At 39.8% G+C, this 26,937-nt stretch overlaps 1 protein-coding gene across 1 annotated transcript in view; it reads right to left on the bottom strand.

The window, feature by feature from the left end:
• slc38a6 (solute carrier family 38 member 6) overlaps positions 1–26,936 on the bottom strand; it is a 53,457-nt gene extending 26,521 nt beyond the window's left edge. Inside the window, exons 1-8 of the mRNA XM_059959943.1 lie at positions 26,811–26,936; positions 17,331–17,461; positions 15,162–15,235; positions 14,862–14,914; positions 14,115–14,154; positions 4,388–4,463; positions 3,544–3,629; positions 274–332 (exon numbers count right to left, since the gene is read on the bottom strand). Of these exons, the coding sequence (XP_059815926.1) occupies positions 274–332; positions 3,544–3,629; positions 4,388–4,463; positions 14,115–14,154; positions 14,862–14,914; positions 15,162–15,235; positions 17,331–17,461; positions 26,811–26,870 (579 nt within the window). The 5' untranslated portion in view covers positions 26,871–26,936. The remainder of the gene's footprint in view (positions 1–273; positions 333–3,543; positions 3,630–4,387; positions 4,464–14,114; positions 14,155–14,861; positions 14,915–15,161; positions 15,236–17,330; positions 17,462–26,810) is intronic.
• Position 26,937: the final 1 nt, after the last annotated feature.

The raw sequence follows: 26,937 nt of genomic DNA, 5'->3' as shown, positions 1-26,937 counted from the left end.
TCAATAGGTTTCAATGATGTCACCCCTCATTCTTCTGAATTCCAGAGAGTAGAGGCCCAGAGCCACGGCTTGCTCCTTTCAGTGTTCAAATATCCCTGCTCATCTTATTCCAGTATTTACCTTATTACTATAATCGAAGTACCAGTGGGCATTTAAGTACACGTTGAGGAACTCTGAGGTATTTAATGTATTGGTACATATCTGCTTATCAACCATTTTAAAATGAATCCAGTGGGACAGATTTAAAGGCAATAGATATGAAATAAAACTCACCACTGCAGTAAAATAGATCATGAACAATATGGACAAGCCACTTGTGTAACCAAGAAACTCTACAAAAACAATTAAATACAAATATTAAAAAATCCCAAATAAACACTGATAAAAGTTAGTAACAGTTTGCATGAAAAAATGATTTGTTTTGCCCACCATAAACCACAAACTGTGAAAATAAAAATATGCTCGTCTTCCACCTCTAAAATAGCACAGTAAAACATGGATAGTTATCAACTAATGATTATTTAACACATTAGTAGCTCTTTACAAGAACTACACAGCACCAGAAATCAAAAGCACCAAAGGACTATAAACAAAGTTTACGTGCTTCTTATACCATTCACATTTCTGAAAGTAATTGGGTGAGAACACAACCTGGGCTCGGATGTGTGACATTATTTCAGCTAAGAGGTAGTGCTTAGTTATATGGGAGAGATCAGAGAAACTGGTAAGCTTCTCTTGGAGAACAGAAAATTAAGGGGAGATTCAAGAGGTTTAAAGAATAAAAGACTTTTTAAAAAAAAAATAAGAATAAATGAGAATTTATTTCCCCCTAATGGAAGGAGGTGAAGTAAACAGAAGACGCATGGACCCTTGTGATGTAAAATAAATAAATGAAGGCTGGGGGTGCAGGCCATGAAACAGGTGCAACAATGGGAAGAAACAACGAGGTAGGAAGAACAAAGAAGAGGTTTCTATAACTACTGTAAATTGTAATACACTGCCTGAATGGCTAGAAGAAGCAAGTGCAATATTAACTTTCAAAACAACTTCAACAGTGGTGCAGCTAGCAGAGATGCTGCCTCATAGTTCCAGTGACTCAAGGTCAAAGCTGCCTGAGTGGATTACGCACAGTCACCCGTGGATTTCTTCCACGTAGTCAGATTTGCTGTGACACCCTAAAGACGTGCAGATCAATTGGTTACTTGGTGACTAAGTTCCGCTGAGAATGTAGATAACTAGTGGAATTTAGAGGGGTATGTTGACAGTGGGGTAAGCAAAATGGGTGAAGTTAGAATCAGTGTAAAAGGGTACTTAATAATCAGTACAGATGTGATGTCTGCATCCCTGCTACATCTTTCCTTGACCCGGACAAGAAACCATTTGCAGAACCAATGAGCCGGAGCAGAGGCTGGCGATTAATAGGAAATCCAGCATTGACATGATGGGACAAAAGTTGTTTCAATATTTTGCCATACAACATGGTAACAGACCATGCCAGCCCAACAAGCCCCACCACTCAATAAAACCCACGCAACCAACTAACCTGTACATCTTTGGAAAGTGGGAAGAAACCCATGCAGACACAGGGAGAACACACAAACTCCTTATAGAATTGAACCCAGGTCACTGATGCTGTAATAGCTTTACATTGCTTTCATCTGCATCATTTATTTATTTTCCTGATTGCTGATCTTGCAAAGTTTGAAGATAAAAATTGCCTTAAAAATTTTAATTATCCAAATGAACTTATTTCTGGGCCAGAATATTAGCAACCAGTAACCTCACTGCTGAAAGCTAAAATATAGGGTTCAAGAGTTTGCAATCCCAACTCTTTGTAATACAATAGAAAAGTACCAAAAAAGATAGAATTGCTGCAGCCTCCTTATCTGGTTCTCAGAACAGAATGATGCATGACCGGGAGTCACAGGAAGAGTTAGAAATTCAGCAATTTGGAAAAGTGATTTAAACGCTGGGCCAGATGGATTGAAAGGGCAGGGTATGAGGACCAGAGGCAAGGGTCAAGTTGGGACTGCTCATTGTTCCACGATGTTTACTCCACTCTTTGGTGCACTAAAGCTGAGGCTGTGGGGTAGCCCTGGGCTTTGTGTCTGCAGTCTCTACAATGTCTTACTCCACTACCTGATAATCTGAGGCTGAGGGCAAGGGCCTGCTCCAGATATTCTGCACTTTGTGTCTGAGGACTCACTTTCATTCAAAATGCTATTTGCTTACTTTCATTGTTTGCACAATTTGTTCCCCCCACCCCCCGGCATTTTGGGTGTTTGTTGGTTTGTTTTCTAAAAGATGGGTTCTTTTGGGTTTCTTGTTTTGTGGCTGCCTGAAAGGAGGCAAATCTCAAGGTTGTAAAACGTATACATACTTTGATAATAGATGTACTTTGAAGCCACACTTCAGAAGTGACCATCCAGAAAACAGAAAAGAAACACCTAGACTGTTGATGCCCATCATAAATAATCTATTAAGACAACACAACTTCATCCAGAGTACACTTTTAATATCAAAGACTAGATTGCAAACAAGCAATCCAAGAAATTTGATATCTGAATTATTCAAGTTATTCTTCTGCTTGAAAGTCCTCTTTATTATGGTCAATGTTTACATGAAAAGTTAAAGGAAGTTTATCATCTTCCATATTTGTGTTCCTGGAGATTATATTGCCCTGCAATTGGTGAGATGTTCCATAAACGGGCTGCAATCCTGACCATTGCTTCTGACCAGCAAATTAAATTTTACTCTCATGCTGATGACATGTTTCAAGCAGAGTTAACATTGCAGGTCAATGACTCAAAAAATAAATTGAGTTTTCTTTAAACAAAATTTTCTGTCTGACCTATTGAATATTTCCAATATTTTATGTTTATATTTCAGATTTAGGCATTCATTATATAGACAGGTGAAGCTTCATAAAATCCATGCTTTCACAAGAGTGTTAGGTTAGTGCTGGCACACACAAGCAGCTGCCATAATAGATCATTCTAGGGTAAAGCATCAACAAAATTAAAATTAATATATTATTTAAGCAAAATAATATAATTCCAGAAACATTCAAAAATGTCAGTCGCTACAGATTAAAATATTACATAATTGTTCACTTCAACATAATGCATTTCTACATCAATATTTTATTTCAAATAATTTCTGTTAATTGGTAAATCCTAAAACTACTTGCAGTAGGATAACAGGACATGAGAAATAAAACATAAGGACAGTTATTACATATCACACTGGCAAGGAAGTGCAAAATCAAATCAACACTTACTCACAGTAATGGCTGCTCTACTAAGAGAGAAGAAATGTTATTATCAAAACAAATGCATTAGATAAGTGTCTACCTGCACACATCATGTGACAGCTTAGCATAATTGAGAACTTAACTAGCAGATTTTAAAGTTACTACTGTAGCTTCTCCTTTCCCATCTACTTATTTTGTTGACTAAAGAGATTTTGGAAAATAGATTTGCAATTAAAAACACTTTTTTGTGTCAGTGTCTATGAACATGTGAATAGTTGTAAAATGGTTACCTATTTTACGAAGAAGAGCAAGAGGGAGAATGATACAGATGACGATAATGGTGAGGAGGATTTGTCCATTGAGATACCATGGTGTCCTGTGATGTTAAGAAAGATATTCAGATTAAACACCAACAGTGCTCGTAAAGGACTGCAGGGATAAGAGTAAGAATATTTAGGATGGCTGACACAATTTGCTGCGAGTGTAAACTGCATGGTTGGCAAACTTCTGACCACTGTTACAAATCATTTCACAGAAAGACATTTGGGCTAAATATGTTTTTAAAAAAACTACTTCTACAATGGGTTTTTATTTTTTGATTGCGAGGTACAGTGCAGATTAGGCTTTTCCAAACCTCCAAGCCATGCCACCCAGTGGCGCCTGGCAAACTCTATTTAACCCTCGCCTAATCATGGGACAACTTACAATGACCAATTAATCTACCCAGTACATCTCTGGACTGTTTGAGGAAACTGGAGTGCCCGGAGGAAACCCACGCATTCCAGTGGGGAGGACATGCAGAGGATGCCATGACTGAACTCTGACACCACGAGCAGCAACACTGTCAAGCTAACCAGTGCACTAATGTAGCACCCAGGTTAATGAAATTAGTTTGTATTTCAGGGAGCTGAGCAGTACGTGTTACTGGAAAATATTTCTTATCACTCAGAGTAGTCGTGGAAAAAACCCAAAATGTTTAAGCAGTATCATCAAAATGACAGCATTCATCTGAACAAGTAAACTTTTGATTTTGCCAACGAGCTTACTAATACTTTCCTATTCAAATTGAATTATATATTTCAATTCCATTAATGAATCTGCACACAATAGGCAATTATTACTGTTGTCACTTACCCATGGTGGTTGTGTAGAAAACCTGCAATTGCAGCAGGCAGCTCAGATCTTACGATGAACAGATAAGATGACATTGCTGATGGCAAAAAAAATAATAACAGTCAAGAATCATAATATATTTTATTAAGCATTATATTAATCTCTGTTAATGATTCAAACAGTAAAATGACTGCTTAACTTGCTGACCAAAAAGATTTCATAAGGCAATTAACATGAAACAATTTGTATTCTTCACTAAACTATAAAAGCAACAACAAATAAATGATTTCTATGACAATTTTATTTTAGCTTTACTATCTTAAGCCAAATTGTCAGATTTCAAATTACAAACCAGTGAACACAAATGTAATTAATTCATAAATAATATATGAATACATTTGAAGCTATCAGCAACATGCAATTCCTTCAAAATAGTAACAAATGAGTGGCTGCCCCAATTACCAATAACCCAATTAACCAGAACCCACTGTATATATCATAGAGTGAAACCAAATGTACATTTTAGTGCAGGGACAAGCACCATTATGCTTATCAGTGTTAATTATGGGGCTGGGCACACCCCAGCGGGCACCTCCTGCCCTATTGGTGGGAACATCTTAAGTTTACACATTGGCCTTGCTTAGTCACCTCAGAACCCAAAGTACTAGAGTGGATGCTCCATTTTACTCCAATCCAAGAGGCTACCGAGACAGCAATGGTTTTGTTCCTGTTTCAGTTAGCATTAGGGTGATTGAAAATCCCATAATTACTCCCATATTACAGATTACAGAACAGAACAACACAGGAACAGGCACTTTGGCCCACAAGGTCTGCCCCAACCATGATGGCAATTTAAACTGTATACCTCCTGGCTGTGCCTGTATTAAATCCCTCCATCCCCTACCTGCTCACATGTCTAAATCCCTCAAACTAGAGGCCATCACATCTGCTTCCACCATTCCTCTGGTAGCATGCTCCAGACAACCACTATTGTGTGTAAATATAAAATTGTCACATAAATGTCTCTTAAATTTTCCCTCTCATCTTAAATCTAGTCCCTTTAAGATCTGACCTTTCAACCCTGGGAACAAGACCTCTCAATTTTGTATACTTTTATCAAGTTAACCCTCAATCTGCACTTCCCCAGAGAAAATTATCCAAGTTTGTCCAACTTCTCCTTACAGTTAATATTTTCTACATCCTCAAAAACCTTTCAGCACCCTCTCCAGGGTCTCCACATAATCATTGTAATACTGTGATTGGAGCTGCACAACAGCTTTGTGTCTTCTCCAGCCATAAGTAACATCCTGGATGATTGGCAAGTAGCTAATGTTGCTGCATTATTCAAGAAAGGAACCAGGGAAAAAACAGGAAACTAGACTGGGGAAGCTCCATCAGTGGTAGGGGTTACCGGAGAGAATTCTTAGGGATAGGATTTATGAGCATTTGGAGAACCTTGGCCTAATTAGAGAAAGCCTGCATGGCTTTGTGCAGGGCAAGTCATGTCTTGCTAACTTGATTGAGTTTTTTGATGAAGTTATGTGGGTGATTGATGAAGGTAGAGCTGTGGATGCTATCTACATGGATTTTAGTAAGGTGTTCGAAAAGGTCCCTCATGGGAGGCTCATCCAGAAGATTAAGGTGCATGGGATCAATGGTGAATTGACCATTTGAATTCAGCTAGTCTGCCGGTAGTGGTTGAAGGGACTTATTTTAACTGGAGGTGTGTGATTACTGACGTTCTGCAGGGATCTACACTGTGACCTCTGTTGTTTGTGATGTACATAAATGACCTGGATGAGACCGTAGATGGGTGAGCACTGTGAGGGTCATGTTTTTGGACTTCGCCAGTGTGTTCAACACCATCTGCCCTGCTCTGCTGGGTGAGAAGCTGACAGTGATGCAGGTGGATGCTTCCCTGGTGTCATGGATTATTGATTACCTGACTGGCAGACCACAGTATGTGCACTTGTAACACTGTGTGTCAGACAGAGTGGTCAGCAGCACCGGGGATCCACAGGGGACTGTCCTGTCACCCTTTCTCTTCACCATCTACTCCTTGGACTTCAACTACTGCACAGAGTCTTGCCATCTTCAGAAGTTTTCCGATGACTCTGCCATAGTTGGATGCATCAGCAAGGGAAATGAGGCGGAATACAGGGCTATGGTGGGAAACTTTGTCACATGGTGTGAGCAGAATCATCTGCAGCTTAATGTGAAAAAGACTAAGGAGCTGGTGGTGGACCTGAGGAGGGCTAAGGCACCGGTGACCCCTGTTTCCATCCAAGGGGTCAGTGTGGACATGGTGTTGGATTAAAAATACCTGGGGATACGAATTAACAATAAACTGGACTTGTCAAAGAAAACTGAGGCTGTCTACAAGAAGGGTCAGAGCCGTCTCTACTTCCTGAGGAGACTGAGGTCCTTTAACATCTGCAGGATGATGCTGAGGATGTTGTACAAGGCTGTGGTGGCCAGTACTATCATGTTTGCTGTTGTGTGCTGGGGCAGCAGGCTGAGGGTAGCAGACACCAACAGAATCAACAAACTCATTTGTAAGACCAGTGATGTTGTGGGGGCGGAACTGGACTCTCTGATGGTGGTGTCTAAAAAGAGGATGCTGTCTAAGTTGCATGCCATCTTGGACAATGTCTCCCATCCGCTCCATAATGTACTGGTTAGGCACAGGAGTACATTCAGCCAGAGACTCATTCCACTGAGATGCACCAAGTTAGATAGAGCTCTTATAGATAGCGGGGTCAAGGGATATGGGGAGAGGGCAGGAACGGGGTACTGATTGTATATGATCAGCCATGATCACAGTGAATGGTGGTGCTGGCTAGAAGGGCCGAATGGCCTACTCCTGCACCTACTGTCTATTGTCTAACACTGAGCGTCATAGGAAGTCATTCCTACCTGTGGTCATCAAACTTTACAACTCCTCTCTCGGAGTGTCAGACACCCTGAGCCAATAGGCTGGTTCTGGACTTATTTCCACTTGGAATAATTTCATTAATAATATTATTATTCAATTATTTATGGTTTTATTTTGCTATATTTCTACACTATTCTTGGTTGGTACGACTGTAACGAAACCCAATTTTCCTAGGGATCAATAAAGTATGTCTATCTGTCTGCCTGGGTTAGTAAAGTTGCAGAAGATATGAGATTGATGGTGTTGTGGATAGTGTAGAATACTGGCAAAGCATACACAGTGAGATATAGATCAATTGCTGATATGGGCAGAGAAATGGCAGATGGAGATTAACCCAGTCAAATGTGAAATGTTACAGCCTGGTAAGTCAAATGTAAATAGGCAATATGCTGTTAAGGGCAAGACCCTCTATAGTGTTGATGAGCAGATAGATTCTATGTTCTCGTCAGGCCACACCTAGAATATTTCATACAGTTCCAGTCACCACATATTGGAAGGACATTGAACCTTTGAAGAGGGTGCAGAAGAGGTTTACCAGGATGTTGCCTGGATTAGAGGGCATGTGCTGTACTGAGAGGTTGGACAAACTTGGGTTGTTTCCTTTGGAGTCAGAAACTGAGGGAAGATCTGATTGAGATTAATAACATTATGAGAAGCATAGATAAAGTGGATAGTGAGCATCCTTTTCCCAGGGTTGAAACGTCTAATACCAGAGGGCATGCAATTAAGAAGAGAGGGAGATAAGAGGCACAAGTTTTTATTAAATATATACACAGAGTGGTGGGTATGTGGAATGTGCTGCCTGGGGTGATGGTAAGGCAGAAATATTAGGAACTTTTAAGAGATGTTTAGATAGGCACATGAAGGGAGGAAAATGGAAGGATATGGACATTGTGTTGGCTGAAGAGATTAGTTTAGCTAACTATTTGATTACCAATTTAACTGGCTTAGCACAATATTGTGGGCTGAAGGGTCTGCTCCTGTGCTGTACTGTTCAGTATTCTAGTACACCAAATATGACCTAACCAAAGGTGTATACTTCCGTAATATAACTTACCAACTCTTCCATTCAACGTTCTGACCAGTGAAGACAAGAATAATTCTTCAATGGTCGGGATGTTGAATATAAACGTGGAATGTGCCTTCATTACCACTCCATCTAGTTCTGTTGCTACTTCCAGGGAGCTGGGGACTTGCACCTCAACATCCCTCTGTACATCACTGTCCCCAAGGGTCTTCCCATTTCCTGTATCCTTTCCCTTTCATCTGAGCTCCCAAAATGCAACACCTTGCACTTATCCAGATTAAACTCCACACGCCATTTCTCAGCCCACATTTCCAAATGGAAATATACATTTTCATATCCTGTTGATTCATTTGACAACCTTAAGTATTCAAAACTCCCTAGTTTTTGTGTCATCTAGAAACTTACTGAAACAGCTCACCTACATTTTCATTCAAATCATTAATAACATAAACATTTTTGCACCATTCAAAAACGAACCTATATATTTCCTCACAATCTGACAGTTTGAGGGACTATAATGTTCTCCTAGCAAGGGAAGTCACCCTTTACTTATTTCTTATTATCAATTCTTTTGGTCTTATTTGTTAATTTTTCTCACACACAGACTCCCCTTAATGTGATACTGTGCAGCCCTTCTGATGAACTCCCTACCTCACCTGACAACTTGGTAATCATGAAGGCTTTGTTTCCATTCCTGTCTATCCTAAAATCAATTTCAGTGCGTTATAAATCCAACCTTTGCTTCTTCATTAATGAAACCTTAATCTTCCACATTCAATTTGGCCAAAAATACTGTCAGGTACACACATCCCCCCAAATCAAGTTAAATAGTCTCCAATAGTACGAGTGAATCACCCCATGAGGATATTGAATGCAGCCCTATTAAGATATAATTGCACAAATTAAGCTAACGCCTCATTCATCTAAAGCTCTCACCCCTGAACCATCTCTTTAATCACACATTGATATGCACGAACCTGCCTGGAGTACCCCATCTTGTGCAAGAGGCTGTGAGAGTGTTACATCTTCAAGAGGCGATGCCTGAAGGCCCCACACCATCCAGGTTATGCTCTCTTCTTGCTCCTGCAGGGAGGAGTCACAGGAGCCTTAAGGCTCACAGTCACAATAACTCAGGACAACCTCTTCCCTTCCGCTGTCAGATGCACCCTAGCTTAACCCATGATCACTCGTTCCTTTCTACCAGTATAATCATAAAGCATGGACAAGAGTCTTTCAGCATATAAAGTCCATGCTGACCATCTAGCACCCGACCCACGGCACAAATCCCATTTTATTCTCTTCACCAAGATTCTACCACTCATCTACATACTAAGGTCAATTTACATCAGTCAATGAATAACACATTTTTGCAATGAGAGAAAACAAACACTTCAGGAAAACCTGTAGAGTCACAGGAGAACCTGCAGATGTTACTTAGACAGCACCTGAGATCAGGATTGGACTTATTTCACGGGAGTTGTGAGGCAGTCTACACAACTAGATGTGCCATCATACCTTAAAATCCCCTTGAAGCCAACACAATGCAGCAACATTTAAAATACAAGGAGCAGCATATGCAGATAGAGTGGTTGTCAAACAGTACAGCACAGGAACAGGCCCTTTGCTCCCAATGTTGTGCTAAATAAATTAGTAATCAAAAATATCCTGAAATGCACTATGAGAGCGCACTAAAATGACACCAGCTAATTTTCAAGAGCCAACGAAAAAAGACCTTTCTTCTCTTACACATAGTTGCTCAGAACACAAGAAACACTTTCCAATTGGTACAGGAAACATGTTATGTTCTATGTACCAGAACAAGGAATAGAAATCCAGTCACTCACCAAATGAGCAAACCAGCTTATTTTTTTCATTTATAATATCTGGCAAAATCACTTTCCCATATGCAGTGAATTCCCACACTAACTAAATTCCTGACATTGGTTACTCTGTTCTAGCAATATTTAAACTGCATTCTGGATGGCTACTCATGCATGGAACAGGATCCATTTGATCTTTGTCGAGTACTCCTCACTTGGAGTACATGGCCCTATATTGTCTCAATCACACCATCAGAATAGATTAACTTGTCATCATTATGTGATTTATGGACCTTGCAATCTAAAAATTGACTGCATGTCCCCCACAGTAGAACAGTGAATGCACTTCAAGAATACTGATCTGCAAGTTGACTTAGAATGTTCTATTCAACCATGCTAAAGGAATGCAGGTTCATTCATGCTTCTTTCAAAATCCACAATGTTTCCCTTTGCATTTTAATAATTTGGAAAAACAATCCATCAAATACAGGATAATTCAATCAAGATACATTTAGATGTGCTTGTGTAGACAAAATAATCTCACCGAGTCACCAAAAGCTATCTGCAAATCTATCAAGACAGTTTAATTCAACATTCTGCATTTCTATTGAAAGTTGCATCAATGAAATCTCTTCTGATCTTTAAGATTAAGAAATGTGATCTGGCAATCTGGAGGTCACTTAACCATTACAATTACTTATATTCAGCTTCCTGTCTGAACACCATGTGGTAAGATAGCCACTTATTGTTGCATCTGTACGATAAGGTCTCAAATGATAGATCAATAAAATCCGTCAATTTATAAATTGCTTTGCTTTAACACAAAATAGTTAATATTTGATTTGGAAAATTATGTTTGCCTCAAAAATCAGCTGATGATGCATGGTACATATCAAATACTGGGACACCCTGGAGACCTCATTTACTGTTAAATTTAAATTTCTTGCAAGTTGCACTTCCACTGATGAAAAATAGAAAAGAAGGCATCATGACAGAAGTGAGTAGATTTAAATAATTAACAGTCCTACACAAGGATGGAATGTGTAGGGTATTTATCATTTCAAAATAAATTTCAGTAACATTATATTTATTCTGTCTGCAATATTGTTGAGATAATTTTGTAGTGATCAAGTACAGAAATTTAATTATTGTTAAAAATTGACAAAATATTCTGCAGCTCTATCAGCTGCACTTTAATTTGCAAAATGTCTTCTTTCAATAAAGTCTCCAACACCAGTACAAATCATGTTGCACAAATTGAAATTAAAAACCAAATGCTGCTAAATCTTTCAATCAACTAATCCTGATGCTTTAGGTTAACCTCTAATTCTAAACTGCAGCTGGATTTGAACAACTCCATTTTCATGCATAGTTTTAAATTCAGTACGGTACCAAATGAATGCAAAAAAATGCTTTTTTATTTTCAATGTGTCCATGACTTTTACCAGTTTCTGCTAGAATTTTCTAGGATAGATAACAATTAAACTGGAATCTATTTGATTTGGGAACAATACAGTACCAGAAGCTAATGAATCTGAACTATCATCCAGAGTCCTTAATCCTGGGAGGCCAAGTCCTTTATCCTGCTTACAGAACTTTTTGCAGCAGCACATATAAAAAGCTCTCGCCATTTTGGTCTCTCAACACATCTAATTCTGGGTAGCCAAGGAAACTGACAAAATTTTACTACAATTACATTGACTACAGCTTATTTGGTGGAAGTTACACAAGCTGCACATAGCAAGGTTATGAATTGACAGGGTTGTTTGATCAAGCTGAATGATCAGCCAATTATAAAGTTAAAATCTCCATAAAAACAAAAATAAGCACTTGAAGTCTTCATAATAATGAAAATTTGTAGTTCCATATCTAATTTATGTTTAATTCTTGAGAAAGGACACGACAATATTTTTGATAGAAAAACTGATTTTATGCATTATTACCTTTACAAGCTTGATGGTTGTTATAAGCATTGGATGCAGGCAATTTAAACAAAAAAGCAAATCTGGGTCACAGTTTTATACTATGAAAGGTTACAAAATAGGTTATCTTAATTGGTCTAGTGCCAATCAATCCTGCAGACACAAATTATAAACTTTAACAGGAGTACAAAATCTTCCTTGATAATGCAAATTGACGCTGGTACTTTCTTAAACTTTCATTGACCCTGCATGAGGAATCAAGTAATTTACGTGCATTCAGAAAGCTAATTCAGATGAAATACATAAAAAGTAATACGTTTAATAATACTTCAATTAAAACTTTGAATAGAACTATTTATAAAAACCTGGTCTATTGATTTAAATTTTTAAAATTCAACATAATTTTGACAACTATAAAAATTGAATTTCCATGTGATTTACTGGAATTCTTTTTTTAAAAAAAGACAGTACAAAACCCTTAAATGCACAAGGCTTTGAAAGATGATATATCACTGGACATTCTATAAAATTCAGACTCTGATGCCAATTAGTGAAGGAAAATGCTAGAATCCATTATTAAGAAAAATTTTGGAAAATCATGTCAAGTAGGGTGAAAGTGACTTTGTGAAAGCAAAATTAGGTTTGCTAGAGTTCTTTGAGGATGTAACAAATGGAGTGACTTAAGGGGAACCAGCAGCCATTCAATCAAATGCGACATAAAAGGGTAAGACACTAATGTAGAGAGTTGAAGGCAATATCAAGGCATAGATGGTAAAATGGCTAGTGGAAGACAAAGAAATGGCATAAACGTATCATTTTCAGATTGGCAAGCAGTGAGGTGCCACAGGCATCAGTGCTGGGGCCTTAACTTACTCTAATCAATACTAATGACTTGGAGGAAGGGACTAGATGTAGTCAAATTTGTGAGTGATACAAAGACAGGCAGATTGGAAATTGTAAAGAGTCTGCAAAAAGAACTTGCAAAAGGGACAGTGATGGTTTAAGTGAGCAAGAATCGATTCAGAGAATATATACTGAAAATGTGACATTATCCACCTCGCAATAAAAAAAAACGACAAAATTATTAATTAAATTATAGGAGACAATTCGATCTGGGATTCCTAACGAATTAAACAAAAAATTTGCAGGATGGCCTGTGGAACATTAGCATTCATCACAAGGGCTATGAAGCTTCGATGTAACTTTAAAGCCGCTGTTAAGTCCACACTGAGTACAGCACTGGCCTCCGTATTTAAAAAAAGGATATATCTGCATTGGAGGCATTCAAAGATTTACTAGGCTGATGCACGAGATGAAGGTTGGGCAGATTAAGATTATACCCATTGCAATTTAGAGGAATGAAGACCAATTTCATTGACCCTTATAAAGTTCTTCCAGAGATTGACGGGGCAGATGTGGGGAGAGTGTTTCCCCTATTTGGTGAATAGAACTGGGCTCAAAATCTCAGAATAAGCATAGGCCAATTAAGCCAATGAGGATTTTTTTACCCCACTCAGACATTGACAAAACAGAATTTCAAAACTGAGAATTGTCTAGCTATTGCCACATTCCCCAATTTCTTTATACTGTAGTTCAAAAACCATCTCTATTTTGAACATGCTCATCACCTGAACCTTCACAACCCTCTGAAAATCCATTCCAAATGACCAATTTATATATTGAATCTACAATCCTAACTCTAAACAACTAGCCCTAGAGAAGGTTTTACAGTATAGATGCTAAAACCCTTATATTTTTAATGAAATTACTTTTCATCATTCTAAGTATTGACTATGGGTGTATGGCAATCAATTGGCTCTCACATGATAACTTTTCATGCAGTAATCAAATATATCTTTTCTGCAACACCTCCAAGTGACTTTTTTTCCTGAGCAAGGATGTCAACATTATACACTGACACCAACCATTTTTTTTAAATGGAATAATCCCCTTGCAACTTTGTCATTGCTTGAATTTTAGGAAGGAAATCCAGTTAGGCAACATGTTTTGGTCAAGAAGTTACTTTCTAGAAAGAAAAGATTACCTCCGATGTTCTGTATCAATATTGCAACAGCAACCAAAACCTGAAGAAAACAGAACCATAGTTTGTAAATATCTGATGGCCTGAATAACAAATACAATCAATTAGGCATGTCCTGAAAAGACTATTTTGTGTGTTTTTTTTTGCACAGTAAAATCTCAAAAGCAACTGAGGTATCTATTAACCTCTAACATTGATGCAGGAAAGACTATTGCCCAGAGTGCTTTGGAATTCCCCAAGGGCATCTTAGTCTAATGCTACATCTAAAAGATTTTTCCAAAAACAAAGAAATCCTTAAGTGCTACAATGAAATATCATCACAGATTATGAGCTCAAGTTCTGCAAATGAGTTTAAGACTGCAACTTTCGAATGAGAGGCAGGAACACTGAGTGTTGAGTGATCATTACATCATGCAGGAATGTCAATCTGCAGTGTGAAGGTACCCAACATTGCTGATTATTCTGGATAAACAGTTTTAACCCCTTTCCTGATGGCAAATAAAGCATCTCCCTAAGCAAGCAAGTATTTTATTAACTTTAAATTTTGTACACAGGGTGATTCTCTGGAAGTGTTGACAGACTGGTCAACATAAAAAAAATGAGCAAAGAAAAATAGCTAGCTCTCAATGAATGGGATTATTTACAGTGCTCTGCTGATATGCATGGCTTATTATCAGGGAAAGATAACAAGGGCTTGACAGTGAATGTAATAAACCAGGATAAAGCACAATAAATTATATCTTTTATTACCTTTCCAGTTGTTTTAAAGGCCTGAAACCCCAGGTCTTCATAGGATGTTAGCGCTATAAATATACAGAGGAGATATAGTTAGTAGAACTGGGCTTACAGTTCACTATGTAGCCTCAAGATTTCATGAATGTAATTCAAAGTCCTTTTATTTAAAAAAGCTCTCCATAAATACCTAATTAAATGGAATATTGAGTATTATTAATACAGCAATTATGTCATTAGATAATTCAAACTGAACACATTAAACACTTCTGAGACAACATCCACAGGGAGGGTAGAAGAGCTTGGTCCTGCACTCACCAGTCTGTTGACATAACTCCAGCAGCAGATGAACTGAGTAGGCAGCCAAGCAAGCAACTATCAGCAAGAGAATGCTGCAAATATAAAACATTAAATACACAGTTACCGACAAAAATGAATCCTGTGCACTTTATCTGAAATAAACACAACTATCATAGTTGACATACAATGAACCCTTAAATCTTCTGTAGTTAAACAGATGTAGCACCAAAAGGATCCAGACCGAATATCATTCTTGATTTATAATCCAATCCAAAAAAAGGGAGTAGACCATTTAACCATTCAGCATTCCAATAATTGAGCTGATATCTGCCTAGACACATTCAATTGCAATTAGGCTTTCATGATCCACTTGATAAGTTCTCACTCCTATCAGTTCAATTGTAACTTCCATTCTTTACAGCTTAAAAATATTGTAGTAGCTGACTCTCACGTTAAAATATTAAATGTTAAAATGATAAAATGTTGTACAATTTGGAGATAAGTTTTAAACAAAGGTCCAATCAGCTTATTCAAGTGTGCAAAGATCTTACCATCCCTCTCAAAGAGCACCAAATCCCCTTCTAATATTTATCCCTCCACAACTCCGCAGCTTTTGGGAACTTGGTGCATTCACTGACACCCACATACAATCCCAGGTAAAATCTGACAGCAGAATAAAATTTAAGATATTCTACATTATTCTGCCTACAATTTCTTAAATTCAACCTTGAAACAACGTTGGTTGTTTAAAAAAGCAAATATTCCAGGGATCCAAGTGTCAAAATGCCTCTTTTGATTGAATGTTGATAAAATTTACATATTTGTTATGCCACATATTCATGGGGGAAAATGAAAAATATATTCACTGGTACCTCACATAATGCTCATGATACCTTCCCAGGAACAAGGGCACTGGCACTAGTGGTATCAATGGGAAATGGGGCCATTATGACAGTATATATGGGATGGCATAATGCCTTAGAGTCTCTGATTCAATCCTGACTTCCAGTGCCATCCAGTTATTGCTCCTTGTGATAGTGTGAATATCCTCTGGATGCTCCAGTTTCCCTGTACATCCAGGAATGTGCAAGCTGGTCGGCTGATCTGTAAATTGGCCTTAGTATGTAGATGAATGGTGATGGGGAGAATAAAACCCATTTTATTTGTGCAAATAGGACGCTTCATTATTGAACAAACTTAGTAGGATGAAAGATTTGCTTCCCTCCTGTGTATCTCTCTGGACACTGGCCTTCCCCATACTCTGTGCTGTAATCCTTGCTGAGTGTTCAGTCCTCTCCTGGTACTCACACAGCAAAAAGACAGTAGAAATAACCACAAGGATCAGTATGGAATACGTCTCACTTCCTTAGCATTGATCTTGCTGTCATGGGGAATTCCACAGAGCTGGAGAGAAAGCCACGCAGTCAAAGATGGAGTCAAAGGCTTCCATCACAGCCAAGAGGATGAGATGAAGATACCACAGGGTTCAGGCCAGCTGCCAACATAGCCACTACCAGTCAGTCCTCTGCAATGCTCCGGATTCACGATGCCAGCCAGGACCCCCAAGCCCCATATTTCTGCGTTCAGTAGTCACACTGTTCAACCCAACCCACCCAACACCAGCCTTCACAGGTAGCTTCTGCACACTGTCTCAGTGGTTCACTCCGTAAAACACAGCAACAAGATCACCATTTATTACTACAGGAATGCCAGTGGCGGGCAGGAGTTCACACCAAGTTTCCCCCAAGCATAGCAGGGCACAACTCAAATACATCTTTTCTGGGCTGTGAATGCTTGGCCTCCAAAACCAAGTGCACTTTTACAAATCAGTGCTGCGTTGGTCAAGCTAGATAGGGTATTGATGTAAATGTGAATGAAGAAATATTCCACACACTTCCAGCTTAGTCCTAGCTAACTAGAAGCATTTTTGAGTGGTTAGCTTTCTGGGGCTCTGTCAACTTTACTAGCACCTTTACTAATAATTGTCAATTATTACATCATGTTGAATTCCAGCAGTTAATAAAGTATGTTATTACATTTGTTCCAGCCTTTTTTATTGATGACTCTTACAACTTTATTACGACCTTTAGAAACATCTAATACTCAGCTTCTCATGTTCAAATAAAAACAATTAACTCAGATCAGCCAGCAAATGCAATCACACTCAGATAGTTTCTGCTTTCTTACCTGAACCCAATAATACCCGTATTAGCCATTGCAAAAGCCAATCCCAGGATGCCGCTTCCCATGATTGCATGTGTTACATTAAACACAGAGGATGCAAATGAAGCTGCTGTAGATTCCTGACGTAGCGGTACCTGTCAAAATAAAGTTACAATACAATGCATTTAAAAGTACTATTTCAGAAAACTGTCCATATCAGGCGAAATAGCCCCACACTAGACTCTACTTATGTCATTTAGTCAAGGTAATTGCAGTCCCATTGTATCTGGTTCACCCCAGTTATGAAGGCCCAGCTTAAGGACACCCTATATACATTAACAAGTATTTAGGGGGCCAGAGGAATGAATGCGGATGGAGTTACTGGCAGCTTTGGAGCTGCAGGCACCTTCTGCCAGGCAAGAATTTCTGCCTATTTCTCTCTCCACTCTGCCCGCCACCAAGAGGAAACAACCACAACTTGAGATTTTCTGTGCCCAGTCAAGCCATTTTTAACCTTTTTGTTCAGCTGTTCTGCATCCACTGTGACCACTTTACCCAAAAGACCACCTCTAATCGTCAATTAATTAGTCAGTGCTCTGTGTTAAGTTTCATCAGAGCCCTTCAGGAAAAGGACACAGTGGATCTGGTGGGTAGTTCACTGAACAGAATGTACATGTCATTTGGCAGAACCCCTGAAAACCAAAAGTTCCAAAAAGCACTTTGACACCCAGCACCAAGCGGGGAGCTTGAGGTTTTGGTGCAGGAGTTCCAGGTAGAATTTTTTCCCCCAGGTGACTTACTTTCTTTCCTTATTTATTGCACAGTTAGAGCAGCAGGAATGTTAGGCAAGATAGTGGAATGCGGGAAGGTAGGAACATCTCCAGTGTCCCTGACGATTAAACCTGCAAGAAGTGCATCCAGCTGCAGCTTCCTACAGAACACGCTGGGGAACTGGAGCTGGATAAACTCCAGATTATTTTGGAGACTGAGGGGTTGATTGAAAGGCAATATAGGGAGGTTGCTGCACTCATATCTGGCTGACCATCAGGAAGGGAAAGGGCATAAGCAGACAGAATAGGGTACTACTGTGGATGTTTCTCTCAATAGAAAGTATACTACTTTGTATGCTACTGGGGGGATGCCCCAGCAGAGGAAAGCCACAGTGGTTAGGTCTCTGGAACTGAGTCTGGTTCTATAGCTCAGAAGAGAAAGAAAGAGAAGAGGTGATCTGCAGTGATCACAGTGATTCACTGGTTAGAGAAACAGACAAGAGGCTCTGTGGGCAAGAAAGAGGTTCCTAGATGGTATATTGCCTCCCAGGTACCAGGGTCAATGATATCTCAGACTGAATATGTGGCATTCTTAATAGGGAGGGTGAACAGCCATAGGTTGTGGTCCATATTGGTACCAATGACATATGTAGGAAAGGTGACAAGGTCCTTCAAAGTAAGTTTCGGGAGTTAGGTACTAAATTAAGGGGCAGGACCTCCAGGGTTGTGATCTCGGGACTGCTACCCATGCCAGGTGGGGTTTAAACTAGTTTGCAGGAGGTTGGGAACCAGAGTGCCAGAACAGTCAGTGGCGAGGTTGTGCAGGCAAATGTTGGTAAGACCTCAGACAAAATTAAGGAATCAAAAGGTGGAACATGGCGCGACTAGTAACCTGTGCGGTCTATATTTAAACGCAAGAAGTATTGTAGGAAAGGTGGATAATAGTGCTGAAGATGAGGTAGCTGGACCTCATGCAAAAAGTTTGAAGTTAATAACTCATCGGGGTGATTGATAGGTTTGTGGCCTATGGTAGAAGACGATTAATTATTAACTTCAAACTTTCTGCATAATCACTCAAAGAGTGTATAACGAGAGCTGTAAAACTCATCTCCTTCTACCTTAGTCCACAAACTTATCAATCACCCATCTGTGGACACTTTCTGGAGGTCCGAGATCCATATCCTCCACAACCGCTGGACTAAGCATGTACATGTAGGAGGGGACTGTGTTGAAAAATAAATGTGCTAGGTTTTCTAAAATTGACTCCTTCTACCCCAGGCCACAAATTTATCAATCACCACTCGTATGTCAATTTGGATGATGGAATTGATGGCATTGTTGCAAAGTTTTCAGACAACATAAAGATAGGTGGAGGGGCAGGTAGCTTTGAGGAAGTATAGAGGCTACAGAAGGACTTAGATTAGGAAAATGGACAAAGAAATGATGGAATACAGTGTCGGGAAGCGTATGGTCATAACTTTGGTAGAAGAAATGAAAGGGTAGACTATTTCCTAAATGGACAGAAAATACAAAAACCTGAGGTACAAAGAGACTTGTGAGTGCTTGTGCAAGATTCCCTAAAGGTTAATTTGCAGGTTGAGTCTGTGGAAGTCAAATGCAATGTTAGCATTCATTTCAAGAGTACTAGACTATAAAAGCAAGGATATAATGCTGAGGCTTTATAAAGGACTGGTAAGGCCTCAGCCGGAGTAGTGAGAGATGTTTTGGGTCCCTTATCTTAGGCTACATCCACACTACGCCGGATAAATCCGTAACTGAAGCTTTTCTCTTCATTTTTACCTTCCGTCCACACTAAAACAGCGTTTTCATCCCCCAAAACTGCTTTTCAGAAACGCTTTCCAGGGTGGGTATTTTTGAAAATGCTGCTCGGGCAGATCAGTGTGGATGGGGTAACTGGAGATCTCTGAAAATGCTGTCAGATGGCAGTGCGCATTTCATTGTTTTCTTGAATGCAACCTAACAATTTCTGAACAGATGGCAATGAGACTGAAGCCAAAAGAGTTAGAAATGTACTCACCAAATACTTTAACCCATAACTTACTGAATAAATAAGTATACTCACTTTGCCCTGTTTTCTGTCCTTGCTCGTATGAAGGTGGTTTACCTATTTATGCAAGTACTTCTCTGACAATAGATGTGTAACAGTCTAATGTAACATTGTATGGAAATACAAGATAACACTGATGCAGACATGTTTTACACATTTAACAAGCTGCTTTGTTAATGCAACAGAGTTAGTCAGTTTTTCAATGTTCGTCGTCAGCCGGGTCATACAGTCCGTGAACTCCCTGTCAGTTGCCTCCATATACTTCAGTATTTTTTTTTAAAACTTTTAAATCTTCCTGCGTGACAGCCAACAGCTGTCCGTCATTTTAAGTTTTTCTAGTCTGCAACAACACAAACGCGCACTTTTATGGCAAGATTCGACACCAAACATGTTGCTTGTTTTCAGTAGATGTGTCCTGCACATGCCCAGTAGGAGGAGATTCGCCGAAATCTCCATTTCAATGTGGTTAGGGATATTTTCAAAAACGCCTATCGTTTTTACGCAAAACCTGCGTTTTCAAAATTATCCTGTCTAGTGTGGATGTAGCCTTAGAAAGGATGTGCTGAAACTGGAGGGTTCAAAGGATGTTCATGAACGTGATTCCAGGATTGGAAGGCTGGTCATACAAAGAGCTCTGCGCCTGTATTCATTGGAATTCAGAAGAATGAGGGGAGATCACATTGAAACCTATTGAATGGTGAAAGGCCTCAATAGAGTGGATGTAGAAAAGATGTTTCCTGTGGTGGGAGAGTCTAAGACCAGAGGGCACAGCCTCAGAATAGAAGAGTGTCCTTTTAGTACAGAAATGAGGAGGAATTTCTTTAGCCAGAGACTGGTAAATCTGTGGAATTCTTTGCCACAGGCAGCTGGGGAGGCAAAGTGTTTATGTATATTTAAGGCAGAGGTTGCTAGATTCTTGACTGGTTAGGGCATGAAGGGATACGGGAAGTAGGCAGGAGATTGGAGCTGAGAGGTAAATCCAATCAGCCATGAAGAAACGGCAGAGCAGACCCAATAGGCCTATTGTGCTCCTATATCTCATGGTCTTATGGGCTATTACTCATCAGAGCGACTCATCTCAAATACAAGCTGATCAGCAACTAATTGCCTGCTGCCAAGCATTGTCTCTTGTGACAGACGTCAAGAACTTCCCTAAACAGTACATTGAGTCAATGACTATTGAAAATATACAGTTATTTATTTCATCAACATTCAATCTCATTGCATTCCAACATTTTCCTAAGTCTTCCAAGGATCCTAATTAGATTATTCCAAAGCCCTTTCATTCAAGGACATCATCAAAGAGCAATGCCTCAAAAAGGTGACATTTATCATTAAGGACCCCATCACTGAGGTCCTGCCCTGTCCTGTCCTCATTGCTACCATCAGGAAAGAGGTACAGGAGCCTGAACGCTCAGCAATTTAGAAACAGCTTCTTTCCCTCTGCCATCTGATTTCTGAATGGATATTGAACCCATGAACACTACCATGTTACTATTTTATTTTTGCACTACTTATTTAATTTAACTATTTAATATATCCATTCTTACTGTAATTTATGGTTTGTTTCTTTTCTATAGTTAAATATTACATTATACTGCAGCCGCAAAAATATATGCCAGCTATAATATATGCCACAATATATGCCAGCTATATTAAATCTGATTCTGATTATCTCACGCTACATGCAAGCATTTTTAAAATAAATGATACAGCAAAATAAGCACTTATAAAAGTTCAGTCACTGACAGAATGAAGTAGTTATTTCCTTCAAAATTCCAGTTTCTTTCAAAGTGGTGCTAGTATCTATAGAATGGAGTCAATCCCTTGTTCTTTCAAAAGTACTACATGATCTTCCGTTTCCAACCAGAGATACAAACAGGTTAGTCCTCACATTTAAGTCCAATTCCATTCACCTTCTCTAGATCAAAGGTAAACCTATGTGAACTCATATCTGTCTAAGCTGCATCTGTTTTTGTTTCAGTCCTATTCAGACCTTCTCCCTTTGCATTTTTACCATTACACTAAATCAGAATCGGGTTTATTACTACTGACACATCAGGAAATTTGCTGCTTTGCATCAGTACAGTGCAAGATTTAGAAATTACTGTAAATTACAATCAATAGATAATAGATTATGGAAAAATGTAGAGTTCATGGACCATTTGGAAAATAGATGGTGGAAAGGAAGACACCATTCCTGCAATGGTGAGTTTGAGTCTTCAAGACCCTGTACCTCCTCCCTGATGGTAGAACGAAAATGGCATGACCCAGATGGTGAGGGTCTTTAGTGATGGATGCTGCCTTCCTGATGCACCAACTTTTGAAGACATCCTCGATGGTGGGCTCAAGAGGGAGCTAACTGAGTCTACAACCCTCTGCAGCCTCATTTCGCCCTCCACATTGGAGCCAGTCAGAATGCTCACCATCTTTAGAAATTGGCAAGAGTCATTGGTGACATTGGTACCCTTAACAAAGTAGAGCCACTGGCATGCCTTCTTCAGGATTGCATCAATACATTGGGCTCAGAGTAGACGCTCTGTGATGTTGATACCCAGGAACTTGAAGTCACTCACCCTTTCTAGTGCTGACACAACAATAAAGAATGCTGTAGGCTCTCTTGACTTCCCTTTCCTGGTATCGTTTCCTGCACTAATGCAGAACTTCAAAATATCATCATTTTTGTGGTCTGTTCCCAAGCTGTTCATCTGCATATAACCTATTTCACGTGTTCCTTTCCCTTCTGTATCTTTTAAAACACACAGACTCCTATGGTAATCTTATTTTTACTTCCTGACACCCTGCCTCCTGTACAGGCTCTGCTCAATTCTCCTAGCTTCTGCATTACAGTCCCATTTTCTCCAATGGGACATTCAACAAAGGTGCTTCTGAAATGTCTTCTTTCTTTCTGAACAACTGTACTCTCTCTACCGTTGTACGCAAGTACCTCTGCTATCACTCCTCTTCTACTGAGCAGAAAAAGAAGCCTCACCAGCCTCTAGCATTCATAAATTCCTCCAACTCCAACAAGATTAGACCACCAGACAACGGCCCTCTCCCTTTCAGTATTTTGATGGGACTATCTTTTTCACAACTCCCTGGATGAATTTTCCATTCCATCATTCATTTCCCACCAGTCCCATGCAACTAGATGAGATGCAACATCTGTTATCTCACCTCCTCCTTTTTCATCATTCAGGAATTCCAACAGTCTTTCCAGGCTATGCGGCAACTCACTTCCACGTTTTCACAATTTGGTAGGCTATATTTGGTGCTCGTTAAACAATTTCCTTAATATTGAGAAACCAAATGCAGAATGGACAATCATCTGTATTCTGCTATAATCAAACAAAACAGAAACAGGTTCTTCACGCCAACCAAGATTTATATCAAGGCCAGTCCAACTTGCACATTTGGCGTCTATCTCTTTAAACCATTCCTATCCATGTATCTGTCAAAATACCGTTTAAAAATGTTGTTAATACACCTGCCTCACCACTTTTTTTGGCAGCTCATTCCATACACTGACCACTCTCTGGGTGAAAAGATTGCTTCTCTTGATCCTGTTAAATCTCTCCATTCTTACATTAAACCTATCCCCTCCAGTTCTTGACTCTACAGACTTGGGAAGAAGACAGTCATCCCATTTCTGCCCGTGATTTTATACACCTCTAATTAGATCACCTGTCATCCTCCTAAAATCTAATGAAAATAGTCCCAACCTGATTAACTTCTCATCATAACTCAGTCCCAAGTCCTGACAGCATCCTCTTAAATCTCCTTTGCATTTTTTTCCACTTAATGGCACCTTTCCAATAGCAGGGTGATCAAAACTGAACGTAATATTCTGAATGCAGCCTCATGAACTACTTGTACTGCTCCAACCAAATTCTGCACTCAGTGCCATGACCGATGAAGGCCAGCATGTCAAAAGCCTTCTTCAGCACCATGTCCAACCGTGACGCTGTTTTTAGTGAACCATATGCTTCTACTCGTAGCTCCGACACTCCCCAAGACCCTACCATTCCACAAAAGCCCTGCGCCCATTGGTGCTCACAATACGCCACATCTTGCACTTACCCAAATTATATCCCAGTTGCTATACCTTGGCCGACTTGCCCATCTTATCAAGATTCTTTTGTAAATCCTGATAACCACCTTCAATGTGAAGAAAGGCAGTGAAGACAGCTAATGGCATGCTGGCTTTTATAACAAGAGGAATTGAGTATAGGAGTAAAGAGGTCCTTCTGCAGCTGTACAGGGTCCTGGTGAGACCCCACCTGGAGTATTGTGTGCAGTTTTGGTCTCCAAATTTGAGGAAGGACATTCTTGCTATTGAGGGAGTGCAGCATAGGTTCACAAGGTTAATTCCCAGAATGGCGGGACTGTCATATGTTGAAAGATTGGAGCGACTGGGCTTGTATACACTGGAATTTAGAAGGATGAGAGGGGATCTGATTGAAACATATAAGATTATTAAGGGATTGGACACACTGGAGGCAGGAAGCATGTTCCCACCGATGGGTGAGTCCAGAACTAGAGGTCACAGTTTAAGAATAAGGGGTAGGCCATTTAGAACAGAGATGCGGAAAAACTTTTTCACCCAGAGAGTGCTGGATAAATGGAATGCTCTGCCGCAGAAGGCAGTGGAGGCCAAGTCTCTGGATGCATTCAAGAGATAGTTAGATAGAGCTCTTATAGATAGCGGGGTCAAGGGATATGGGGAGAGGGCAGGAACTGGGTACTGATTGTGTATGATCAGCCATGATCACAGTAAATGGTGGTGCTGGCTAGAAGGGCCGAATGGCCTACTCCTGCACCTACTGTCTATTGTCTATAATGTCATTGATGCCACCTATTGTAAATGTCATCCGCAGACTTACTAATCATACCTTGTACATTCCTATTCAACTCACTTATATAGATGACAAGTAGCAATGGGCCTGGCACCAACATCTGGGGAATACCACTAGTCCTGGACCCCCAGTCTGAAAAGCAAACTTCTTCTGTCACACTCTGCATCCTACCATCAAGCCAGTTCTGCTTGCCCACATCGTACAACGTGGCATATAACAAGTGAATGCAGACATGGGTTTTCTCCCTCCAGGTGCTCCCCTACTCGCTGTGCATTTCAAGCATTCTTCCCCCCCCCTCCCCCACCACCACCACCCTCATGTGTCTGGCAACTGCAGTGTTCTCTATCTCATATTTGGAGCCTTAGCCTAACTTTCTATTGTCACTACCTCAAACCGAGCTATATAATTTCTTACATCATTTCTTCTCTTTTCCACTGGCATTTCCCTTATTCTCTTCAATACTCCTTGAAAACTTGACTTATTTCTCATTTTTTCCAAGTTCTGATGAAAACTCACAGATCTGAAACATTAACTCATTATCTTTCCCAAGAGATGATGGCATTTCCACATTATGTACACAACAGAGTTCTGGTTAAATGCCTAGGCTGAAGACACCTCCATTAGTGCAGTATCTCAGTTTATTTTATAACCATATAACAATTACAGCATGGAAACAGGCCATCTCAGCCTTTCTAGTCCGGGCCGAACACTTACTCTCACCTAATCCCACCGACCTGCACTCAGCCCATAAACCTCCATTTCTTTCCTGTCCATATACCTATCCAATTTTTTTTAAATGACAATATCAAACCAGCCTCTAGAAGTACATTCCACACAGCTACCACTCTCTGAGTAAAGTTCCCCCTCATGTTACCCCTAAACTTTTGCCCCTTAACTCTCAATTCATGTCCTCTTGTTTGAATCTCCCCTACTCTCAATGGAAAAAGCCTATCCATGTCAACTCTATCTATCCCACTCATAATTTTAAATACCTCTATCAAGTCCCCCCCCCCCCAACCTTCTATGCTCCAAAGAATAAAGACCTAACCTGTTCAACTTCTCTCTATAACTTAGGTGCTGAAACCCAGATAACATTCTAGTAAATCTCCTCTGTACTCTCTCTATTTTGTTGACATCTTTCCTATAATTCGGTAACCAGAACTGTAAACAATACTCCAAATTTGGCCTCACCAATGCCTTATACAATTTTAACATTACATCCCAACTCCTATACTCAATGCTCTGATTTATAAAGGCCAGCATACCAAAAGCAAAAGCATTTTGCTGAAGATCTTCTAGGATGTGAACTCACAACCTTCAGCTTCACAAGAAAGTGCTACCAACTGAATCAGAACTGAAGATTGTCATAAATCCTACACCAAATGCAGCAAAACCTAAACAAAACACAGAACCTGTCACCCAACCACAACTTCATTTCAGAAATGCCCTAACCCAATCTCTCAATTTCCACTGGTTAAAGAATACAAAATATCATCTGATCAGACAGCATCTACGGAGGGAGAAAATCGGAATCAATGCTGAGATTGAAGTGCTAGGATGAGAATTGGTCAGTGCTGATAAATTCGGAATGACGGGAAAAAAAACTTCTCGGTTTTAAACTAACTCCAGCCCAGAGTTATCAAAGGCAAAAGCGTGATGCAGATCAAAATCTCAGATTAGTATGTGGTGACATATTCGTACTTTGAATAGACGAAATTTGAAATATTTAGGTACAACATTGCTGTAGTTTTAAAAGTTCTTAATCAGCCGTATAAAGCTTGCACTTGAGTTTGATATTAAACGTACTTACAGCATCAGGGATTAACTGCTCGCCCACCCCACCGTCACCGTCACACAACTCAGCCGCCATCGCAGCGGGAGATCACCTGCAGCCGAGTCCGAGCCTTCCGGACGGCGGCCACCACGTGACGATGCAC

This window comes from Hypanus sabinus, chromosome 2 (assembly GCF_030144855.1).
Source record: "Hypanus sabinus isolate sHypSab1 chromosome 2, sHypSab1.hap1, whole genome shotgun sequence".
NCBI lineage: Eukaryota > Metazoa > Chordata > Chondrichthyes > Myliobatiformes > Dasyatidae > Hypanus > Hypanus sabinus.
The sequence above is the reverse complement of the archived record's forward strand: the minus strand, read 5'-3'. Positions and strand labels throughout refer to the sequence as shown.